General features: G+C 43.2%; 1 protein-coding gene across 3 annotated transcripts in view; it reads right to left on the reverse strand.

The window, feature by feature from the left end:
* The window catches only part of USP13 (ubiquitin specific peptidase 13), a 133801-nt gene that overhangs the window by 101956 nt on the left and 5874 nt on the right, over nucleotides 1–25971 (reverse strand). Inside the window, exons 1-2 of one of the 3 annotated variants that reach the window (XM_055568974.1) lie at nucleotides 25676–25851; nucleotides 5717–5842 (exon numbers count right to left, since the gene is read on the reverse strand). In XM_055568974.1, coding sequence (XP_055424949.1) covers nucleotides 5717–5815 — 99 coding nt within the window. In that variant the 5' untranslated portion in view covers nucleotides 5816–5842; nucleotides 25676–25851. Of the gene's footprint in view, nucleotides 1–5716; nucleotides 5843–22769; nucleotides 22794–25675; nucleotides 25852–25971 lie in introns of those variants that run through there. The other 2 variants (XM_055568973.1, XM_055568972.1) reach the window with 2 other exon arrangements.

Consider the following 25971-nt stretch of genomic DNA (forward strand, 5'->3'; position numbering starts at 1 on the left):
CCTTCCTTCCAAAGACCATCACCTCTGTGCCTGCATCAGTCACCACTAGGTGACTTGGCTTGAGAAACTGGAATTCCTCAGCCACAGACGTGACTGTCAGGCTCTGTGTTGGCGTTCAGGCTGCAAAGTGAGTGAAGACACGGTCCATCCCTTGAGGAGCTCACCAGCAACAGAGGGGAGCACGAATGCAAACAAACAGCACAACAGATTCCAGTGTTAAGATAAGTAAGGATGACATCATAAGGAAGAAATGATGGTTCATCTGGGGATGGAAGGGGTGGGCAGGGCTGGTGAGTTAAGAAGAGCAGTGGGCCTGGTGGATAGCAGCTATAGAGCAATTATGCTAGTTGACTGGTTGGTTGGATGGATGGATGAAACATGGATGAGTGGGGGGATGATGGATAGATATATGGATATGCTGACCACAGGGAGTACAACAGATATAAAAGGAATAGGGATGAAAGGAGGGCATCCCCCAAAACAGAAAACAGCATGCACAAGGCCTGAAATCATGGTGTGTTCCAGGAAAGAGAAGGGGTTTGCTATATCTAGGGCAATGGAGCTGATGCAGTAAAAGGGAAGGTTGGAAAGGTCACAGGGGTCAGATCATGGAATGCCTTATAATCATATACATAAGAGTTTGGACTTCATCCTACAACAAAGAGAAAGACAGTCAAGATTTAAGCTTCAGTGTGCCACAGATGCACACTGGGTGAAAAGATCACTCTGCAGCATGCAGACTCGGGGGGGCGGGGCGGGGGTGGGCAGGGCACTGAAGACAGCACACTGGAAGGAAGAAGGCAAGTCAGGAAGCTACAGCATTAGCCCTTTTAAGGCATAACAAGTACTCAGACAAGAACAGCAGGGATGAAGAGGACAGGAAGGAATTTGGGGCTGTTTGGAATGCCCGAATAACTGGACTTGATAACCAGCCTGCCATGGAATGAGAGCAGAATCAAAGGATGTCTAAGCCTCTAGAATTCAAGACAAAGAACACGGTGAGAAGGCAGATAATTCATTCAGTCTGAGTGCAACAAGCTTGAAGTACCTATGAGGCATTTGAGTAGAGGAGGCCAGGTCAAAGTCAGATAGTCAGACCTTCAGCTCTGGAGGGACACTGATTGAGAAGTCATCAGCTCAGACATAGTGGCCAAACAAGGCTGTGGATGGCCCTGATGAGGATGAGAAGTGCCAGTATTTCCCAGGATGTAGGAACAAAGAAACGAAACGATGCTAGTCAAAGTGAGAAAGGGCAGTCTGACAGGGGAGAAAACCCAGCAGAGAATGGTGCCAAAGAAAGCAGAGGAGGAGAAGTTCCAAAAGAAAAACAAGTTTAAAGACTGAAAAACTCAAGGCTAAAACATATCTACCAGCTCTGGCAACTAAGAGGTCACTGACAACCTCAGCAGTTTTAGCTGCTTCACAGGAAGGTTAACTGAACAGCAGTGTTGAACTTAAAGTGGGCTGTATCGAGACGGTGAGCGTAGAAGTTTTAAAGCTTCAATTGAAGGACGGGATGACTGAAGCAGGACTCAACTTAGAGTTCTGAGGCGTGCTCCTTTTTAAGGTGTGAGAAAAAAGACAGAAGAGGGAGATGCTGGAAATGTAAGAGGGAGTGGAGTGAATGGAGGTACTGAAGTAAGAGGAAACGGGACCACGAGGACTGAGAGGGCACAGCTTTCTGCTGAGATGGGAGGAAACAAAAGGAGAACCACTGCAAATGAGCTCCCAGGAGGTGAGGCAGGAGCTCAAGGTTTCTGTCCAGGGTCCCTGTTTCCTCTGGAAAGCGCAGGTCTGATCATTTTTGGAGAATGAAGAGGGAGGCACAGGTAAAGTCTTGCAGGAAGCATCCACTGGCACAGAAGGAGGAACAGGCTAGATATTCTGGGCAATGAGAGGGCCCAGCAGAAGGGGAAAGGCCAGGAATCTGACACGGTCCCCAACCGCAAGGCAGTGCACGTGGGCAGTACATCCACGGAAGCAGAGGATGACACCGATGGACAGACCGGGGGTGCCGTGGGGTTCTGGAGGACCGTAAGGAGGCAAGACACCAGGATGAGGGTCAGTTGAGGGTAGTGGTGATAAGAGAATGTTTAAAGTCACAGATGCTGAGAAGCAAGCTAAACAGATTAAAACAGGAATAAATGAGTGAAAGAGCTAAAATGAGAGAGAACTGTGGTCAGAGAGTGAAACATTAAACTTAAAATTTCAGAAACAGAAGTAATAGCATTCTATAATTCTGCCACTAGCTTTGTGACCTGGAGCAAGTTATTTCAAGTCTCTGGGCCTCAGCTTCTTCCTTTTTTTTTTTTTTTCAGTCTCCTAAAACTTCATTACTTTATGTTAAGACAGATGATACAACACAAACTTCATCAGAATTGCTATGCCCCGCCTAACAGTAGTGAATGGAAGTCATATAGTATCAGGCCAGTGTTAGAATACTTTAAAGCTAACCATTTAGTTTACGATCTGTCTGACCTCCTGGTCTTTTTTCTTCCTCTTCTCCCCACTGTCCAACTGGGGGATCTCTCCTTTGTCCAAAACTTAAACAGAGAACATATAGGTAGGCTAGGGTGAGAGATGAAATGAACTTCAAATCAGCATTGATTATGGGAGATCAAAGATAATTTATAAACCATTAGGACTAAGGTGAAGATTGAACAGTATTGCCAAACATAAAATTAATATTTGAAAATTAATAACATCTCCAAACAACATGGATAACCAATTTAAATACATTAAAAGGTAAAAGACAACAGTAATAACAGTTACAAAAATTATGTTGTTGTTGTTTAGTCACTAGGCCATGTCTGACTCTTTGCAACCTCATGGACTATAGCCCATGAGGCTCCTCTGTTCATGGGATTTCCCAGGCAAGAATACTAGAGTGGGTTGCCATTTCCTTCTCCAGGGGATCTTTCTGACCCAGGGATCAAATCCACATCTACTGCATTGGCAGGCAGATTCTTTACCAATGAGGCACCAGGCAAGACCATAGAAATTATAGGATAGATACCTTGAAAAAAAAATCTAAGAAGAGCTTCCCTGGTGGTCCAATGGTTAAAGAATCCACCTTGCAATGCAGGGGACACCAGTTAGACCCTTGATCTGGGAAAATCCCACAGGCCTCAGGGCAATTAAGTCCGTGGCAGGTGGCAATTAAAAGCCATAACTACTAGGCCGGGTACTCTAGAACACGGGAGCTACAACTACTGAGCCCACATGCAGCAACTGCTGAAGCACACACACAGAAACTAGAGAGCAGCCCCCACTCTGAAACTAGAGAGTAGCCCCCACTCTGAAACTAGAGAAAAGCCCTCTCAACGATGAAGACCCAGTAGAGCCAAAAATAAACAAATGTTTTTTTTAAACAGTCTAATAAAATAAAAGTTTCTTTATTGAAAATTATAAAACATTACTGAAGGACATATAAGAGACCTGAATCAATAGAGAGGTATGCCATGTTGAATAGTCATTCGGTCAGTATTTATGAAGTACCTACTATGTGCTGGGTACTGTTACATGCTGAGGACCCAGAGGTGAACAAAACAGACCAGACTCCCTGCCCTCATGGAGCTTCAGTTCAGTTCAGTCGCTCAGTCGTGTCCGACTCTTTGCGACCCCGTGATTTGCACCACGCCAGGCCTCCCTGTCCATCACCAAATCCCTTAGACAATGATATATACTAGATCAATCTATAAATTCAATGTGGCCATGATCAAAATCTCAACAGTATTTTTTAACTGATTCCAAAATCCATATGGAAAAATAAACATTCAAATCCAGGAAATTTCTGGGAAAAAAATGAACATGGAAAAAGTGCTCATACTCCTGGATATCAAGACTTGAGGCATCAACACAGGGACACAAATAAGAGCAACATACAGAACTGAGCATCTCCAAGCTGACACAAGTGTGAGTAGCAAGTTTAAATATTTTTTTAAATGGCACTATAAGTCATTGAAAAAGGCTGTACTTCTCCAGTAATAGTGGGACAATTGGTCATCAATATAAGGAAAAAAGCAGATTCCCACACTTGACACAAATATAAAAATAGATTATAGATGATTTAAAGATCTAAAATGTTAGAACATTAAAACATTCACAATCTCCATCTCTCTGTGTGTCTTTCACCCTCTCTCTCTCTCTCTCACACACACACACACACACTTCTTTTTAAAAATATTAGAAGAAATATCTTTATGACCTTGAGCTGGGAAACAATTTCTTTTTTTTTTTTTGGGAAACAATTTCTTAAGCAAGACAGAAAAAGCACAACTCATAAGAGAAAAGTTTAATAAACCTAACTACATCAAAATTCAAAACCAGTTCTATAGGACTTCCCTGGCTGTCCAGTGGAGACTCTGTGCTTCCAATGCAGGGGGGCAAGGGTTTGATCTCTGGTCAGGGAACTAAGATCCCACATGCTGAGTTATGCAGCAAAAAAAAAAAAACTAATTAAAAAAATAAAACCTTCTGTTCTACAAAATAATTCATAAATAAAGTAAAAAGATACGCCACAGAACATAAGAAAAGTGTGTCTATAACAGACAAAATTTTGGTATCCAGGAAGTAAAATGAACTAATCAAACTTTTAAGAAAAAGATAAACCCATAGAGAAATAGGTTGAAAATATAAATAGGCAAGTCATGGAGAAGAAAAGGAGAATGGCCAACAAAAGGAATGAAAAGACATTTCTACCCTCACAAGAGAAAATGCTAAATATTTAAATGCCACTTTACAACCATTCCATTAGCAAACATCAAAATTCGGACCAAGCACTGGTGAGGGTTTGGGGAAACAGACACGCATAATCAGAGCAAACTGGAATGTGCAGTGGTACAACCACTAAGGATGGATTTAGCAATGTCCAGTAAAAATGAAGATAAGAACACGCATGAGCCAACATTGCCACGTGTAGATCTATTTCTGAAAGAATCTTGCACATGTTCCCCCAGGAGAAATGTGTAAAAATGCTCATTTGTACAATGTCTGCAGAAACAAACAAACAAAAAAAATGGAAGCAATCTAAATGTCTTCAAACGGGAGAACAGAGGAGTAAATGAGAAGGTACTCATAAAATGGAACACCAAACAACTACTGAAATGAATGAAGTATACCCAGATGCATGACATTTCACTGAAGGGAAAAACTCTAGGTAGAATTAGAGGTAACAGTATACCATTTATCTACATCTTTAAAACATATAAAGTTATACTGCATATTGTTCATGAATGCCTATACTTAAATAAAATACAATGACATTCATGGGAACGAGAAACAGCAAGTTCACAACCGTGTTTATTCTGTGGAGGGAGGGAACCGAAAGAGACTTGCACGTGTAGGGGGAAAAAAAGCTCTTTCCCTAAGAAAAAAAAAATTGAAACAAAAATATCCAAATTTCTTTTATTTCTGATTTTTGTATCCATGAGTGTTTCTGGAATTATTTTCTGTACTTTGCTGTACTTTTTGCCTTTTTTTTTCTATCAGCCAACTCATGTCTTTAACAACTTTGAACAGAACATTACAAAAAGAAAAATATAAGACTGGTTAAGCTAAGGTTTGGGAAGTCTATGAACGCCTGCTAACAGTGCTACCTCTATTTCCCGTCTTCCCAGAAGAGGAGGAGTCATATATGGGCACAGAAAAACCTCCTTGTGATGAACGCCACTAAGACAACGTGACAAGGCCAGTTCTCCCAAAATGCGTATCTCACCTCGCGCACGTGTCTCTTCAGGTGCATGTAGACACTCTGTCCAGTTTTTCGAAAGTGTCTTTCCACGTGTTCCCTTCCAAAGGCCAAAAATGTATTCATGCATACATAGAGTCCGCCTTCAGAATTCTAGAAGAGACAGGTTACAACGTTAGTCAAGTAGTCCAGACACAGAAACAGAGAAGGGGAAGGATGGCAAACAATGACAAACGATGAAGACACAGTCTGGCAAAAGGTCGCCCAGCCATCATGGTCACTGCAGCGACCTCAAGGGCTCACAGCCACTTACACAGCTCCTGCCTCAACCCTGGGTCCCTGGTGCTCTCTGACAGCAGAGCAGTCTCACAGTCAGGTAGAACCTCAGGGGCTCTGGGGAATAAACATGCCTGCCTGACTCTCCAAACTGGGATAAGGGGTGATCAGGAATAGAAGAAAGCTGGCAGCTGATCCCATGACCATCATACCATATAATAATGCTTTTTTAAATTTTACTGAAGTATGTGCTTAGTCACTCAATCGTGTCCGACTCTTTGCAATCCTATAGACTGTAGCCTGCCAGGCTCCTCTGTCCCTGGGATTTTCCAGACAAGAATATTAGAGTGGGTTGCCATGTCTCCTCCTCCAGGCAATCTTCCCAACCCCAGGGATCGAACCCATGTCTGTTTTATCTCCTGCACAGGCAGTCAGCTTCTTTACCACTAGCGCCACCTTTGTTGAAGTAATGTTGAGTTAATTTCTGCTGTACAGCAAAGTGATTCAGTTATACATATTTTGTCTTATTCTTTTCCATTACAATTTATCACAAAATCTTGATTATAGTTCCCTGTGCCAGCCCTGGACCTATTGTCTATTCATCCTATATACAATAGTTTGCATCTGCTAATCCCAAACTCCCAATCCTTCCCTCCCCCAGCCCCCACACTTAGCAACCACAAGTCTGTTCTCTTTACAAAGACCATCAATTCAATAGTTCATCATCGTTCTCCCTCACTGGTCAGTGCAAGTCTCCAGGAACATAAAGTTTTATATCCTTTTAGCAGGACAGGATGCTTCAAAGATATCAGAAAGTTTTCAAACCAGAAGACATAATCGGGGAAATATTAGATTTGAAACCAGAGGTCCTGAACTGCCACTAAATAGCTCTATGACCTCAACAGAGTTTGTCAGACAGTCTCTGAGAGTCAGTATTTTCCTCAATAAACATATCTCTAGCAATAATTCCCACCTCTCAGGGCTTCGTGTAGTTCAAAGGGGAAGAAACACCCACTGTGCTATAAGTCATTATGAAAGATTGATAATTATTTATTACGAGTTAAAAGTTCTATGTGCTACATGTATCTCCTATTATCACAATTATTTCCTACTTGGGGAAAAAGCAGAAGGAAGAAAAAGGTCAGTCTAACAGCCACACAGGCTGGGGATAACAAATATTAATTTGTCATAAAATGTATTAGGCAGCTAGTGGGAGAACCAAGAAATTAGCAAGCAGGAGAAGAAAAATGTTCAAGTACAGCATTTTTCTTAAGAAAAATATAGAATAGCTATATAATGCAAGATTATGTAACCTCTGATATAATCATAAAGCCTTTACTAACTTCATTGCCAAGAATTTTTTACTTATTAAGGAATTTGATAAAAATTTAATATACCAAACATCCAATATTAAATCTCTGGAGTCACTTGATACTGTCACGAAGTCCATAATTAAAGAGAAAAATGCTTTGGCACTCATAGACAACCCCACGTAGGGAAGGATTCTATTCTAAATACCCAAAGACATCTTCCCTCCCACATATATGCTGGCCTCTGAAACAGCCTATGGCCCTCACTAGAGACTCTGAGCTGGAAGCACTGCCCCAGGAATCTGCCAGTAGTTCTAAAAGTTAAGACACACTAACAGAAAACACTTTAAAAGCTACTCATATAGAACAAACACCTTAGTTTAACCCATCTAGTGATCTACACTTTCTTATCTCTTGTCTCCTTATTGTCTGTTTATACAAGAAGGTCCTGCATGATTTCTTGGCTGCACTACTGGCCACATGAAGACAAGTGCTATATAGTCCTTTGGGGGGCAGTTATCTTAGTGACAGGGAGGATGGTCAATGAGAGGAAGAGGCTGAGGGTTTGAACACTCTTAGTCAATTAGCTTAGATCCACATCTTATACCAAATACTACAATGAGGTTCAGATAGATCCAAGACATAAGCATCTAAAAAACTAGAAAAGAGCAGACTAGTATATTCATCCTACTTATGAAGAAGAAAATAATTTCTGGCCAAGAAAATACACAGTATCAGAAGAGAAGAAATAGTTGAGTATAATAATGTAAACACTAATGAACAAGTTGTGCATTGCAAAATATAATGAAACAGGAAACCCACGATAACAGAATGGGGAAAGATGTCAAGTATAATGAAGAAAAGCTTATAGCCAAACTGTAAAAAGTGATAAAATTACAAGATGTCAACATTCAGGTTTAGCTTGGTAAGAACTTGCTGTCATTTGTTTAAGGTCATGTAGTTTTAACTGTAAGAAAATATTAAATTCAAATCATACCTCCACTACCTCCTAAAGGAAGTATGTTAAAACAATCCCAAGGCAATTACATGCCTACTAAACTGACAAATGGTATTAAAATCCCACAGCCTGAAGCCACAAAGAAAACCTGTATATCTCCTCCCATAATATAAATCGGTTCCACCCTCCTAGGGAGCAATAAACTGATTTGATATAGTATCTCTCCTTTGCTGTGACTTTAGGAACCCGAGAGGAAAAATAACTAATTTGTACAAAAATATTCACAGATGAACTATTTAGGATCGGAAAACGGCCCCCAAATAGAGGAATTAAGAACCTGAGACATATGAACACAACAGATACTATAACATTTTTTAAAATGACAAATATATGAATCGTGTGTAATGTGTACAGAAAACGTGTAGAATTGCATGTAATGTACATAGGAAAATAATATTCATGGAACACATGCTGATGACAAGGAAGAAAAGGAAGAGGGGAAGGGAGGTTGTAGGCTGACAAAAACCTGAAATGAAACCGGAACAGATCAAAGGTTTTGTATTTAAGTTCTTGACTTGGGGGTCCTCATCCTTACCTCCCATTACTTCTGTGCTTGGTGTAGAGAGGTGTTTCTCATACTACTGTCATGAAGGGCCAGGCTATTTTGTTTTGTTGCGCTTCTATTCATTGAGGAAAGGTTAAGAGGTTCCAGTGGTCGCACTGCGCATGGCTAGTTCTCAGCTTCGGCCAGGCGTGAACCGAAATGTTTCAGCACCACAAAACTCAAATGGGTCTATATCCTGTTCAGACAAACTAATCCACTGCTGGTGCACTTGGAAGTGGCCACAACGGCAAGCTGCTATAGAAATTTCCAAATGCTTACTCTCAATGTTCGTGCTTATCTCATGGCACCAGTCAGCTGACCACACTTCAAGTAGCATTGGTCTAGAGTGAGGTGAACTGCCCTGTGCTGAATGTCTCACTATCAGGAAAGCATCTCTTCAAGGACCTCCAGGAACACCAGGCAAGGCCTCAAGCCTGCAGAGCACCCCACGTCAAAACCAGGAATTCCCTGGCAGTCTAATGGTTAGGCCTCCGCACTTGTACTGTCGAGGGCCCAGGTTCAAAATCCCTGGTTGGGACACTAAGATCCCACAAGTCACAGTCCCACACCCATCCAGCAGTCCACCCTGCCAGCCACCGCCTATGACCGATTCTCACATTCCTCTGCTCGACCCCATGCCAGTGGTCCTTAATTCCAAATCCACTTTCTTTTCACAATTGTTAGCATCTTCTTCACTGAAATCTGTAGCAGGGAGAACCCTCACTTCCTTCACTTGGGGCCACCACATTCAGAAGCTCAATCACTCATGCATTTGCTCCTTGAGGGAAGGAAAATGGTATGACATTCATTACTGAATTGCAAAACAGTACCTGAGCAGTACAGAGCAGGACTGAACAAACATTTCCGGAGGGAATGGGAAGTTTTGTGTGGTTATTTGTCATTCAGTTACATAGCTTAGTCTCTCTCTCTCAAACCAGCCCTCGGTGCCCTTCTGACCTATATTTGAAATGCATTGCAGCTCAGGCTCCACTTCAAGTCTTTCAGCATAACTAAATAATGTGAGAGCATGCTCATTCGCTCAGTAGTGTCTAATTCTTTCGACCCTATGGACTGTAGCCCACAAGGCTCCTTTGTCCATTAAGAATGAGAATCATCAAAAGAAAACCGATAGCTGAGCACAGAAGAACAGCCCGAGGCACCAGCATGAATACTCACTTTTCAGGTTTGTTTGGCTAAAGTCACCCTCTTTGCAGCATGGACACCAGACCTGCTGTGTCCCAGCTCCCCTGCCTTCCATAACCAAGCTGGCCTCGCAGGGTTCTTCAAGGAAGCAGTGCACACCCCCATCCCTTCCAGAGGCCAGCCAGCCCAAAATGGCCAGTGTGTGCTTCTCTGCATTTTCTTGGCTAAAGCAGATTCTAATTACCATTTACATACACTGAACAGAAATTTGGCCAAGAGGCTAGACTTGATTTAGAAACCTGAAATTGCAGGGAAATCAAGAAATCTCACTCAGGGCTTCTCCAAGGCTCCCTAAGAATTCCCTCTGACAACTTGTCCCACCCCACGATCAAACCCTAAGAGAGAGAAGCCACGTTAGAAACCCAGGCGATGTCTGTGCCGCATCTTCAATACATTTCAATACAGATACAAAAGATACAGAGCCATTCACTTATGACTTTGCATTAGATGACCCAGCCTACTATTCAGAAGTATCATCAAAGTCACCTTGTTTTACCCCGCCTGCCATTTAAAAGAATATTAAAACACTGGGGGAATATAAAGGTCAAGGTTACAAGATGTTTCAGAGGAGCAAGTGAACAATCCTTTTAAATAAAAATACACCACATTGTCAATCACTAGGTGTTCGGAGAACTTTGTTTACAATGGTGTGTACTTGGAGACCAGCCTCTGCTGGGAGTCAGGAAGGGAGAGGGAGCCTGTGTGGGCCACATACTCTGGAAACAGAGTCCCACGTAACCCTTGTTTGTATAACATCAGAACAGTGTGGAAAACAAGCGGTCATTGCCCCAAAGAGAAACATGATGTAGGTAGACAGAGTCACCACAAATCCAGGTCCAGGACAAATTACGTACCAGCACCGGGGAGGGCTGTGACTCACACTCACGTGCAAGGGAGACAAAAAGAACAAGAACATGGTACTTTCTAGAATGTTATTTTAAAAAAAAGAGAGAGAGATGAACTAAATTAACTATTAATAGAGAAAAGAAATAACCCGCATGCTCAAGAGAAGATTTGCTTAGTGATTTATGGTGTATCCATGAAGTGTAACACTCTTCAGCCATTTGAAATTGACTTGGGGGGACTTCCCTGGTGGTCCAGTGGTTGAGAAAACACCTTCCAATGAAGGGAACGTGGGTTCAAGCCCACATGCCGCAGGGGAACTAAACCCACATGCCACAACTAGAGGGCCCAAGCGCCGCAACAAGACCCTGACATGGCCAAAAATAAAAGAAATGTGTTTTAAAAAGGAAATAAAAATAAAACTGACTTGAGATGAGTATTTACTAATAGGAAAAGCTGTACATGGTATTTTTGAGTGAAGAAAGCAAACAACAAAAGAGTGTGTATGATGTGCTATGCAATATACAAACACATTCACACTCCATGACACAGGATATCATATCAGCATTGGGAGATGAGATGGGATTTTTTTTTTTTCTTCACAGTCTTCTGGCATTTTCTAATTTTTCTTCAGGAACATGGGTTCACTTTTTAATAATAAAAACAGGAATATTTTTCTTAACTGAATGTATTTAGAATCAAACAATAGAATAGAACAGGCAGTCATTCCAATGTTTCCTTTTCTTAAACCAAGTTTTCCTTAGGCTTTCACAACTTCACCTTTAAGGGGCTGGCTATTCTCGCTACTCCAAGCAAAAGCATGGTTCGAAATAACTAGGAGATTATCTCGGAACAAGTAGCTAAGGAAATATGGGAACATGCCACAGGTAAGAGAGGTGATTAGGGAGGCAGACAAGAAAGTGATGACAACTGAGAAAAAATGAAACTAATCAAGGACACTGTACCCCAGTTGGATGGCATCCAAGTTTACAGAAGGGGATGGTCTGTGCAGAGTCTGGAAAAGAAGCTGTGAGAGAGCATGTGGTTGTGATGTCTTCTCCGGGGGTGCAAGAGAAGGGGCAGGTGGGAGGATGTGGGACAGGAAGAGTTTATTCAGCAGAGAGAGACAAGCAAGCTTGGAGTCCTGATAACATCTGCATCCTAGCAAGGAGAGAAAAAATAACGAAGAGGCATAAAAGATAATTTCTGACAGAGATAAAAGTGACAGAGGAGCCTGAGATTGGAAACAAGAGACTTGGGGTCTTGATACAGCGTGGTGGGGGTGGCAGAAACATGCTGGGGGTGGCGGGGAGGGAGGGTTTCCTGGAAGGGCACGATCTCAGAACGAGGGATCAGACAAGCAAAACGAAAAAAGAGCACACACTCTAGATGAGAAAGTGTGTGCATAGGCCACAACTCCAGGGAAAGCTTGGCTGTGTCGTCAAAGGGACAGAAAGAAACTCAGGGAGGAGGGGGGGAGAGAAGACAGGCCTGTAGATGCACTGGGGGGTTCCCAGATGAGAAGCACCATAATCTCATCTACTTTTTTAAAGATCATTCTGGCTACCACAGAGAAAATTATGGAGAGAGGACCCAGAGAATACATGGTTCCCAGGCTACCATAAAGCCTAGACTCCCGCTGTCCAATTCAGTGGCCACTAGCCACGTGCGACTACTTCAATCTAAATTAAAGTAGGTGACAAAAAAAAAATAAATCAGTTTCTTGGTCACACTGGCCACATTTCAAGTACTCAGTAGTCACATGGGGCTAGGGGTTACCACACTGGGCAGTGCAGACATGAAAAAATTCCATCATCCCAGAAAGTTCTTTTAGACAGCCCTGTCTAAACAAGGTAAGACGACAGCTGAGCCTGAGGGAGGCAGAGGAGGAAGACGGGAAAGGGGCTGAGGGCACAGATGAGGAAACTGAGGCAGATTCAGGATATAACTTTAGGATACAGCTCAGAGCTCAGAAGACAGAACTGTAGAAGCATGTGAGAAAGGGCAGTTAGAGGTCAACCCCTAAACATTTTGACTCATTACTACATAAGACTTCCCATCTTCTCTCTGCTCAACTCTTTCATCGAGCAACCACCTGTCTATTAATTTAGCCTCTGGAGTCCTTCCATACCTGAATGGTATATATGAATATTCCAATGACCAGAGCACAGATTGCCCAGTACAATCTGGCTCCTAGAGCAAAAGAGACAGAAACAGTTTTAAAACACAAAAATTATGTGCATGCTGATGGAAAGCAAATGTGCAATAAGAAAGTAAAACAAAGTTCCAGATCTAGTGCAGCAAGCATGCAATCCACAGAAAGGGGAAATAGAGAAAAAGTACCATCAAAAAATATATATAGGCTGAATAGCAAGGAAAGTCTCAAACCGTTCACCAATAGAACAAAACTCCCAGAATACAACATTTGCAAAATCCAAAACCCCAGGTTCCACAGAAAATCCACAGAAATAAATCTGTCCATATCAGCTATCTGTCAGACACCAGGCATGCTGTATTTCATGGGATCACAGAGTTGGACGCGACTGAATCACTGAAAAACAATATCAGCTAAAAAAAAAAAAAAAAATGCATATAATCCCAAGAGACTGTCGGCCTCTCTGCTAAACATTGATAAATCCTGCTTGTGGCCATGAAGTGTTAAGAAAAAATAGAAATGTTATGCAGTCATGATTTCTTCTAGTTTGCTCCAACTTTGACACTCTCTCTGCAGGGAACTCCTACACCTTAGAGCTGCACAGCCTGGTCCGACACTAGAAGCACAGTCCAAGCAGCCAGGTTTTGACACGCTGTAAATTTACTGTTCCACAGAGGCATCATTTATTAACTTTTCCCCTAAGCATAAAACAAAATCCTTGCTCTGGGTATTTGGAGCAATGAGGATACTGTCACCTGAACAGCTAGGAAGGGTTCGGGCAGAACAAGAGGAGCAGTAGTTACTATGATGCTCACAGGACAAACGGGCAAAACAAAAACTGTGAGAGGATGAAGACGAGGTGAACATCTTCAGCAGCACTGAACTGAAGCTATAATCCATCTAAGTAATTCCCAGCATACATCTTTTTAAAAAAAACGTGAAACTGCTTTGTCAAAGGTAAAAAACCTCTTAAAGTCAGGGGTCTTATTATTTTTAAGAATAGATATTTTTAAGAATATTTTTAAGAATTCTTCAGGATGCGATTCCCCTGAATAACTACATTACACACAGAGATTAGGCTTCCAGGCTAAGCATAAAAGCCCATCAATAAGAGCTAAATTTGAGTATGAATAACAGCCCTGATGGCAGAGACAGTAAAGAATCCGCCAGCAGTACTGGAGACCCAGGTTCAATCTCTGGGTTGGGAAGATCCCCTGGAGAAGAAAATGGCAACCCACTCCAATATTCTTACCTGGAGAATCCCATGGACAGCCAGGCTACATCCATGGGGTCACAAAGAGTTGGACACAACTAAGCGACTAACACACACACAACAGCCCTGAACAGAGCTCCCCTCAAGGAGGCCAGCAAGCAAACACTCATGCCCAAGGTTTTCGCTATAGAACAAGCCTCACAAAGAATTACTAAGTACAGGATGTCCCTCTGTGGTAACCTCCAGACCCTCTAGATCCCATTTCACTGTCTTCTCGGAGGCATCTCTCCACCACATCACACTAAAGATAGGGCTAGCAATAAGGAACATTCCATGGGCAGCCATGAGTACAACCTTGTAAGGGAGGTAAAAATCAAAGCTCAGAGAAAGGTAGCCAAATCAAGGCACTCGATGAAGTCCTGTTGCTATTAAGTAGTAAGAAGTATGGGGTGGCGGCGGGGAGTGGGATGGGATTGGGACCCAGGCCAGTCTGGTCCCCACATGCTTCCAGGTGCAACTGAGAAGCAGATGTCATCCTGGTGGCAGGAGCTAGGTGGGCAGCTGTCGGTAAGCACACGCTGTCAGGGGGCGGGCGAGGTGCTTGGAGAAAAGAGCAGATACTTCTTTTCTTTCAAGGCTGTTTCATTCCAAGAAAGCAGAAAGGGCAGACAAAGGAGAGCCATTCCGCTCAAATGAGTAAGTAGCCTGGGCTGGGTGCTCTCCTAGGCTATCCTGCAAGGGACGGGAGAAGCTGGAGCAGGCCCTGCCAGCTCAACTCCCCAAACATGAAAAGGACAGCTAAGTTCTTGGAGTTGACCTGTCCAGGCTGATGGCTCCCTGACTACAGCAGTGGGAAGATCCACTGTTGGGGGTGGGGGAGTCCAAGATGCTAGTAAAGCAACTGCAGGGTTTGGCAGCCTCCATATTAACTTCCTTGGACTGCAAGGAGATCAAACCAGTCAATCCTCAAGGAAATCAGTCCTGAATATTCATTGGAAGGACTGATGCTGAAGCTGTAATATTTTGGCCATCTAATGTAAAGAGCCGACTCATTGGAAAAGACCCTGATACTGGGAAAGACTTAGGGCAAGAAGAGAAGGGGTGACAGAGGATGAGATGGTTGGATGGCATCATCGACCCAATGGACGCAAGTTTGAGCAAACTCTAAGAGACAGTGAAGGACAGGCAAGCCTGGTGTGTTGCAGTCCATGGGGTCACAAAGAAATCAAACACGACTGAGCGACTAAACGACAACTTCATCTACTAAACTGATCTATTAGTGGTCGCACTCTGTTGGCTGGGGGTCTGGAGAGACAGCCCACACGGACTGAGGCTGCTTCCAAAACCCCAGGCTGGAAATGCTGCCCCAGGCTCCTGTCTGAGTTTTTCTGGAACTTAAGCCAATCAGCAGGAAGCCAAGAGGCCTGTGCTAGTTGCTGCCCCCTCAATAACCCTGGGGGCAAAGACCCCAGGAGCAAAGAAGTGGGACCCTGGGGCTCTTAGAAAGGAAGGGCTACTCACAAATCCTGAGTCTCTAAACTAGGGGCTGCCAGACCCTTCAGTCTGAACACTGACCTCTGAGCGCCATGCCAGTCTGCAGCTTTCCCCAAGGGCACGCAGTACTTGCCCACTGCATCTGACTGCCTCACCTCCCTCATCTATGTCCTTGATTCAGTCCATCTTCCAGGGTACCAGCCGTGAAGTCATCTTTAACTCCTCCCATGCCTTCTCCCACTGCATATTCTGTCACCAAGTTGAACCACAGCCTCCATCGAAATCTCTACCAAGTTAGTTCTACCACCCCAGTATCTCTATTCCCACTGCCAACACCCTCATGGAGGCAACCCCCTCTGATATTATAAGAAACTCCTGGGAATTACTATTCAAAGTCTTCTCACAGTCACACAGCCTCATGCTCTTCCCTTGCTCTTAACTGGCCTGCTAGTCTAGTCTAATCTTATCAAGACAATCTCCCACAGAGATGTCAGCCTTGCCTTCCAGTCTCCCCAATAATCCTCTCTCCCATTAGCTAGTGAAGCCTCTCACATACACATCTGAGCTTGGTTCCACTTCCACGCCTTGTCTCCCCTGCTCCAAAATGCCCCCTTTTCAGGTCCCACCTGACTGTCCAGGCTAATAACTCTTCCAGTCTTTACCTACTCCTCCTGTGCCTGAGATCTCCATTCAGGGCCACACTGTTCACAACTTGAATATCCTAACAGTGCTTCAGGGTCTAACCTCAAGACGCATCAGGACTGACATCCCATCTCTGTCACATACAAGTCTACAGAACCTCCCTGACTCTCAGCTTCCTCTTTTGTAAAACGGGACAACAGTAACTGTCATTTATAAGCCAGTTACTATTGTAATTAAATGAGGTGGTGTGTATAGAAGTACCTCATATGGTATTTGACTCATTATAGACACTCCACTATGATAGAAAGATCCCGATCATACCCTCTTTTCCTGTGGTCCTCTGTTTCTCTCCTAATACTCACACCTCCACTATAGCACTGAGAGCAGTACTGGAGGTTCTAAATAAGTATGAGTCCTTGCTAACTGACACAAAACAAAATCTTATTTTTAATCTTACCACAGGAAGCACATATTCTTTTGTACCTTAAGCAACATCTCTAGTGTGGAAACATGTTCAGATTCATCAAATTCTTGTCATTACTGCCTTGTCCTGCTGTTCCAGCTCCAAAAATAGGTGCTCTTGTTCACATCTCCTCTGCACATGGGGACAAGGGTCGTCCTGGGCTGATCACCCGTAACACTGAACAGGAGCAGTAGCACAGAGGCCTGGGTGATGTTCACAGAGACCAGCTCTCGTGTCATCTCCCCAAGATCACCATGTGTGGCTACTTTTACCAAGACCCTGGGGCATCTAGAATCACAATACACAAAACACTCAGCAAGTAGCTGCGACACCTTTCCCTCACTTTTCCAGCTTATAACTTTCCAGACAATATGATAAAATAAAAATACAGCATTGGTTATTTTTAAGAACATGTTTTATTCTAAAATGTATGCTTATGATTTTTAAAAAATATAAAAACAGAAAAGATACAGATTTACTAGCACAGGTTCACAAAACAGCACAGCTTTCTGCCCTCTACTGTTTTTTGTTTTGGCTGTGTCGCTTGGCTTACAGGATCTTAGTTCACTGACCAGGGATTGAACCCAGGCAGTGAAAACACCAAGTTCTAACCACTGGACCACCAGTCAATTCCCTCAGTCCTCTACTCTTTTCCCTTTAATTCTCTAAGATCTCAGTTACTCTGTATCTTCAACAATCAGTACCTCAACCATGATAGAGATGGACAATAAATCTCTAGCCCAGCTTGGGGCTGGAGGTGTGGAGAACACCTCAGGAACATTCCTGAGCTGGGTTTTAGGGATCAGTGGGTGCAGGGGGTGAGAGGTTGGGAGAAGGCATTCCAAGCTAAGGGAAGAGTACAGGCCAACATGCAGAGGAATGAAAGCTGGACCATCTGAAGAAAAAGTCCTTAAGGCCAAAGGGAATGCAGTCAATAGGCAGGTGCTAAGAGACAACACTAGCAAGGCAAGTTAGATCAACGTGATAAACTGACTTGTTTACTATTTTTAGATTAGTGCTATTGAAAATTCCTAGGCAGGGAAATGATGTGACAAGACCCATGTTTTAGAGAAACAACTGGGAATGCAATGTGACAGATGGAAGGGGCGTAAGGAAGTTAGTTAAGAGGTTTCTGCAGGAGTCTAGGCAAGAGGTAACGAGAACCTGAGCCTTGGCAGTGTAGAAGAGAGGAGGCCAAGATGGAACCCCATCACTAATGGGAAGTGACATAAAGAGAAAGGAATACACTATATTCACAGCAACATTATCCAAATAGCCAAAAGGAGGAAGCCACCCAAGTGTCCATTGACAGTTGAATGGATAAACAAAATGTAGTCTATATACATGAAATTAAAAGATGCTTACTCCTTGGAAGGAAAGTTACGACCAACTTAGACAGCATATTAAAAAGCACAGACATTACTTTGTCAACAAAGGTCCGTCTAGTCAAAACTATGGTTTTTCCAGTAGTCATGTATGGATGTGAGAGTTGGACTATAAAGAAAGCTGAGCGCTGAAGAACTGATGCTTTTGAACTATGGTGTTGGAGAAGACTCTTGAGAGTCCCTTGGACTGCAAGGAGATCCAACCAGTCCATCCTAAAGGAGATCAGTTCTGGGTGTTCATTGGAAGGACTGATGTTGAAGCTGAAACTCCAATACTTTGGCCACCTGATGCAAAGAGCTGACTCATTTGAAAAGACCCTGATGCTGGGAAAGATTGAGGGCAGGAAGAGAAGGGGACGACAGAGGATGAGATGGCTGGATGGCATCACCGACTCAATGGACATGATTTTGGGTGAACTCTGGGAGGTGGTGATGGACAGGGAGGCCTGGCGTGCTGCGGTTCATGGGGTCACAAAAAGTCGAACACAACTGAGTGACTGAACTGAATTGGTCTATATACATACAGTGGAATATTATTCAGCTTTAAAAGGGAAGGAAATCTTGACACATGCTACAACATGCATGAACCTTGAAAACAAGGTAAGTGAAATAAGCCAGTCACAAAAGGATAAATTCCACTTAGGTAAGATACCTGCTGCTGCTGCTAAGTCACGTAAGTCGTGTCCGACTCTGTGCGACTCCATAGACAGCAGCCCACCAGGCTCCTCCGTCCCTGGGATTCTCCAGGCAAGAACACTGGAGTAGGTTGCCATTTCCTTCTCCAATGTATGAAAGTGGAAAGTGAAAGGGAAGTCGCTCAGTCGTGTCCGACTCCTAGCAACCCCAGGGACTGCAGCCTACCAGGCTCCTCCATCCATGGGATTTTCCAGGCAAGAGTACTGGAGTGGGGTGTCATGTAAGATACCTAGAACAGTCAAACTCATAGAGACAGGAAATAGGATGGTGTTTGCCGGGGGCTGGGAAGAAGGAGGAAGGCGGAATTACTGTTTAATTGAGACAGAGTTTCAGTTCTGTAAGATGAAAAGCATTCCAGAGATGGGTAGTGGTAATGGTTGCACAACAGTGGGAATCTACTTTATACCACTGAAGTATACACTTAAAATAAGACGGTAAATTTTATGTTGTGAGTGTTTTACACAACTGTTTAAAAAGACAGAGAGGGAGAGGGAGCAGAGTGAATGACCAGGTACATCCACCAGCCTGGGGCACTAAATGAACCGCAGCACTTGAACGGAGATCCATCCACAGGAAGAAGAAAGCAGGAGAGTGAAATGAGAATTCAGAGTTGCACAGGTAACCAGGTTCAACATGAGCTGAGAACACAAACTTTCCCAAAAGGTTTCCTGCAGGATCAGCATCATCTCTTACATTTCAAAGCTCTAAAACTGATACAACTTTAAAGGTAATTAACCACTGACAGAACCGGATGGCAAGTGACTTCTTGATTATTAGATGAGAAAAGTAGGATTCTAGGGTACAAACGGCTGATCACACACATATGTCAATTTCACTCCTTTCTGAAACCCAAATAAAGAACATTTAAGTGATGTTCTAAAACATAAACCACAAAATCTGGAAACTGGACTGCAGGTGGATAAGCACTAAAGACCAAGATGAGCTGACAAAGCCGAACCCTAGGCTTACAAGAGGGAAGACAAGATCCAATCTGATTTACACCCCAGAATTTCCAAAAGACTCTAGATAACTAGGACCGGACACGGAACAACTAACTGGCTCAAAATTGGAAAAGGAGTATGACAAGGCTGTACACTGTCACCCTATTTAACTTACATGCAGAGTACATCACACAAAATGCTGGACTGGATGAATCACAAGCTGGAATCAAGATTGCCAGGAGAAATACCAAGAACCTCAGATATGCAGATGATACCACTTGCCGGGGTCCAGCCCCTGCTGATCCAGGGTATTCGAAGCGGGGATGGCGTCGGCGAGGATCAGGATACAATAGCTTCAATTAGATATTAATTAGAGATGTAAAGAGTAATAGAATGAGGATAGCTCAGTAGGAAAATTCAGTGGAGAAGAGGCTGAGTAGCTTGGTTTACGCGGGAGACCAATAAAACTTCAAGACAAGAAGTTTGCACCACTTACGTAGGCCACAGGCATCCTTCCGTTCTCCCGAAGGAGAGGAGACACTGAGGCCTCCCCAGTCAGATCTTAGAAGCCCAGGCATAATTAGCAAGCATGGCGGGTTCCGCACTCCAGATGGAGACTCAGCCAGAATTTGAGAGAGAGCGCAACATGGGGAGACCAAGTTTCGGTGAACAAGGCTCGCACTTTATTTTCCAAAGTAGTTTTTATACCTTAAGCTGTGCATAGAGGATAATGGGGGAAGGGGTGGAGTCATGCAAGGACAGCAGTTCCTGGTCCTAATCGAAGCCAAGCTTTCAAACTTATCATATGCAAAAGTTCAGGTGATCTACATCATCTTCTGGCCAGGAGGCCTGTTAACATTTTAAGAAACTTATTTTTCTCTAAAGGTGATTATTCCAAAGTCAGGCACCAGCCTCCAAAAAAGCATTGGACAAAGCTGCATTCCTATAGGGCAAAGGTGAGGTGGGCTCAATCAAGAAAAGAATTAACTCAAGGGTCCAAGGTTACAAACATTGAGGCTACTACTTATATTTCTATACACCCATTATATCAATCAATACACTGCCAAGGACACAGTAGGTAAGGAGTATGGAGACTTAGCAGCAAACATTGGCCCAATAAGTGAAAAACCCTTCACCAATACAATTTCTAATCAATCTTTTAACTACTCAAAGGAATCTGTGTTTAGACAGTTTAGAACATCTCCTGCCTCTCACAGTTGGGAGGCTCTGAACAATCACATGTGGCCGGAAAAACCTATTCAGGCAGGCTAGAGGATTTCCAAAGGAGTTTGTAGGTTAAACACTGTCACACCCAGGAATTAACTGGAGCTGTAAGCTAACTCTTTTTTCAGAGAGAGGTAGTAGGGGACAGCCCCCGTAAAGTCAGAGGTGTAGGTGAGAGCACAAAGCAGAAAGTAGGCAGACTCTGGTTTGGGGGTAGATGCTCAAGAATTTCCAGGGGGACTCCTGAGGCTTGATCCCGCCTTTGCATGTGCCGAGCCTCCTTCCTCATGACCTTTGGGCGGAGCTCCTGCTCCTGGCAGTGATAGAATTCCAGTTGAGCTATTCCAGATCCTGAAAGATGATGCTGTGGAAAGTGCTGCACTCAATATGCAATATGCAATATGCTGGCTCCCGGCAACCACTCTACTGGCAGAAAGTGAAAAGGAACTAAAGAGTCTCTTGATGAGGGTGAAAGAGGAGAGTAAAAAAGCTGGCTTGAAATGCAATATTCAAAAAACTAAGATCACGACACCAGGTCCCATCATTTCATGGTAAATAGAAGGTGAAAAAGTAGAAACTGTGACAGATTTTATTTTCTTGGGCTCCAAAATCACAGCAGATGGTGACTGCAGCCATGAAATTAAAAGATACTTGCTCCTCAGAAACCTAGACACATATTAAAAAGCAAAAACATTACTTTGCTAACAAAGGTTCCATATAGTTAAAGCTATGGTTTTTCCAGTAGTCATGCATGGATATGCGAGTTGGACCATACAGAAGGCTGAGAGCTGAAGAATTGATGCTTTTCAAACGGTGGTGCTGGTGAAGACTCTTGAGAGTCCTTTGAATAGCAAGGAGATCAAACCAGTCAATCCTAAAGGAAATCAACCCTGAATATTCACTGAAAGGACTGATGCTAATGCTTTAATACTTTGGCCACCTGATGCGAAGAGTTGACTCACTGAAAAAGACCCTAATGCTGGGAAAGATTGAAGGCAGGAGAAGGGGATGACAGAGGATGAGATGGTTAGAAGACATCACCAACTCAATGGACATGAATTAGAGCAAACTCCAGGAGATCATGGAGGACAGAGGAGCTTGGTGCGCTATGGTCCATGGGGTCACAAAGAGCTGGACACAGTGACTGAACAACTCCAGCTTACTCTGAAATTGGGGTGAAAAGGAGTTAAAATGAATAGGAAAAGTTGAAAATCTGTGTAGGTAACACTCAGGGCCCAAGATTCCTTCTCCATTCCAAGAAGTCCCTCCCCACACTGTTGTTGCAGTCATTCAGTTGTGTCCTCCCACACTAGCAAACTACCGATTTATTCTCTAAAGCAGGTAAAAACAGAATGCAGGTCTGTGGGACAATGGGTTCAGCTAAAAATAGGGGTGCCACAATACACAGAGACTTAGAAATGTATGTGTCATGTACGTGTATCAGTCCAGAATTGGTCAGAAAATGCAAACTATTCTAGGTATTTCAGGCAGGAAGGGATTTAACACGGAAATAGAGGGACAAAATCACGGGAAGAGTTGTAAGAGCCAAGGTCAGAGAAACCACCACTCTAGTTCAGGAAATCAGAACACACAAACATCACAAGAAACTGCACCAATGATCCCAGCTGCCCCCATGACTGATGTCCCCATGAGTCCCAGAAGGACACACTCACATCTGCCATGTGCAATAGCAACAGTAGCTTCTTCTCTTTCACCTTCCAAATCTCTCTGGCAGAACCAAAATCAGAATCCTGCCATCAAGGATGGGGATCAAAACAAGGATAGGGTTGAGATCCAGGAGACAGTATATGAAATAGCTGGTATTCAATATCCAGATGCTGAGACCACCCTCATCCTCTTCTGCTCAGCTCCTTGAGTCCTGGCAGATAGATCTTCAGTTTCTAGACAAGCGATAACAAAAGTCTCCTAACCAGTGGTCAAAGGGAAAAAAATCAGGATACAGCAACACAAGGTTCCCCAAAGAAATAGCCCAGCCAGAGGACCCTACAATAAAACTTACAGGCAACAGAATGAAGAATTCTCTTCTCTGAAAGAACCAACAATCTCCAGGTCCAAATATTAATAGTTGCAGTTTTCAAAGAGTCAAATTCTGTAAGTTTTAATTTGCTTTAAAAAGAATGAATCTGTAGACTATGATGACATGGTTGAGCTAAGAGTAACAAGTTATTTGATCAACACAAATATGAAAAAGTGAATCTACAAAAACCACAGAGCAGGCAGGATAAGTCACTGGGGTAACCAGCTGTACTTTTCCTGCCTAAACTCTAGAACTTTGGTTTTCAAAGTATGGCCTGGAGACCCTGTGATGCCCCAAGACCCTTCAAGGGACCTGGGAGGTCAAAACTATTTTCATAATGAACTTACTTGTCTTTTTTCACTCACATTCTCTCACGAGCATTTCTCAGAGTCTATATGTCATCTGATTATATCATCACTCTAACAGCTAATAGAATGGAAGTTGTTTTAAGTTTTTCTGTCTTAATTTCTAACATAGTAAATATCAATAGATAGAAACCACACAAAAGCTCTTTGAAGTCCTCAAAAATGTTTAAGAATAAAGGGTCCAAAAAGCTTGAGAATTCTTACTGTAAAACAACTTTTTAGTCAGTTGCTTTTGGAAGGGAACTTTTTTGTTTGTTTAAATAATTTTATTTATTTTTGGCTGTGCAGGGTCTTCGTGCAGGCTTTTCTCTAGTTGCAGCAAGTGAGGGCTACTCTCTAGTTGCAGCGTGTGGATTTCTCCCTCCAGTGGCTTCTCTTGTTGCGGAGCACAGGCTCTAGAGCACTGGCTGAACAGTTGTGGCAAACGGGCTTAGCTGTTCCGCAGCATGTGGGATGTTCCTCGACCAGGGACCAATCCTGTGTATCCTACATCAGAAGGCAGATTCTTTACCACTGAGTCACCAGGAAAGCCCAGAAGGGAACTTTCGATATGTGAAACCAATTATATTTAAAATTTACACCTTCAAAGAGGAAAAAAAAATGTGTAAATTTCTAAATTTTGCTTTACTATCTTTTATCTGTTTATCCATTAGAAGGAGGATCTTTCCACATAGGTCCTAAATTATTCTTCCCCCTGGGAAACAAGCAAGCCCCATAATGGCAAGTCGTAATGCCCAGAAGGCAGCATACACAGCACGAGAGTAAAAAACACTGTTTCTACAGCGATTCAGACAGATACTTGTATGTCACTGATCACAGCAGCTTTATTCATGATCCTCAAAAGGTAGAAACCACCTAGATGTCCATCCACAGATGAATGGATACACAAAATGTGGTCTGTAAGAAATACAGAATATCATTCCCTCTAAGGAAGGAAATTCTGACACATATTGCAACATGGATGAACCTTTAAAACATACAAAGTGAAATAAATCAGACACAAAAGGACAAATACTCTGTGATCCCAGTTACATGTGGTATCTAGAATGTGCAAATTCACAGAGACAGAAAATATAACAGTGGTTACCAGAGGCTGGAGGTAGTGGGGGATGGAAAGTTATTGCTTCATGGGTACGGAGTCTCAGTTTGGGATGATAAAGAAGTTCTGGAAATGGATGGTGATAATGGTTGCATGGCAATGTGAATGTGCTTACCGCACTGAATTGTATAATTAACATGGTTAAAGTGGTACAAAGAACAAAAAGAGATTCTAGAGCCAGATAACCTGGATTCAAAACGCAGGTCTACCACTTAATATTTGGTGTGACTTTTGTGCTTCAGTTTCCTCATCTGCAAAATGATAACAACACACAGCATAAGGTTGTTTTGAGGATTGCATGAGTTAACATATGAATAAACACATGCCTAGAATGCTCCCAGGCACCTAGTAAACGCCCTGTCGCTGACTCTCAAACTTTGGCATGCCTCAGAATCACCTGGAAAGCCTATTCAAATCAGGTTTGCTAGACCCCCAATCCCAAGTGTCTGTTTCAGTGGTCTGCGAAGGGACCCAAGAATTGACATGTCTACAGGTTCCCAGGACTTGCTGCTGCTGCCCGTCCAGGAAGCACACGTTGAGAACCACTGCTCTGTACAAATATTAAGCTGTCATTATTATTATTAGCAATGTCTGAGGTAGTACCAGGCAAACCCACATATTGGGAGAAGGAAGGAAAGACAGAAGTATAGTTTCTCCTCTACTTACAGAATACTTCCCTTCTGGCCACCAAATGTGTGTGGGGGGCATGGAGAGAGGGTGTTTCTCCCACAGGAAGCAATTCTCCATCTCTCCATAGGCACCAAGTGCCCCACAATTTAACTCAATTAAGGAGCCTGGCGGGCTGCAGTCCATGGGGTCGCAGAGAGTCAGACACGACTGAGTGACTAACACGCACTGACACTATTTACCTGGTGTTACCATCACAGTCCGCACATTAAAGACTCAGCCCCACAAGACTGCTTCCCCCGGCCCCCCTACCTTAAACACCAGTGGGAAGGCTGGGTTATCACCTGAGCTTCTGAAGAACCGACTATAAACAGTATCCCAGGAAGCCCTTCGAAGCTTCAATTAATTTGCTAGAGCGGCCCACAGAACTCAGGAAAACAATTTACTTACAGGATTATCAGCGTATTACAAAGGATGTTAAAGAATATCAATGAGCAACCAGAAGAAGTGATGGGCAGGGCAGGGGGAAAAGAGTGTGGAGTTCTGTGACCCTCAGCACCCTCCAACCCCAGAGTTCAGGGATTTTTGTTGCTGCTGACTTCATCAGACAGGTGAGAATGACTAAACCACTGGCCACTATTGATTACGTCAATCTCCAATTCCTCTCCCCTCCCAGGAGGTAAGAGCTTCCCAGGTGGCTTAATATAAAGAATCCACCTGCCGGTGCAGGAGACACAGGTTCAATC

Source organism: Bubalus kerabau, chromosome 2, assembly GCF_029407905.1.
Source record: "Bubalus kerabau isolate K-KA32 ecotype Philippines breed swamp buffalo chromosome 2, PCC_UOA_SB_1v2, whole genome shotgun sequence".
Classification (NCBI taxonomy): Eukaryota; Metazoa; Chordata; class Mammalia; order Artiodactyla; family Bovidae; genus Bubalus; species Bubalus kerabau.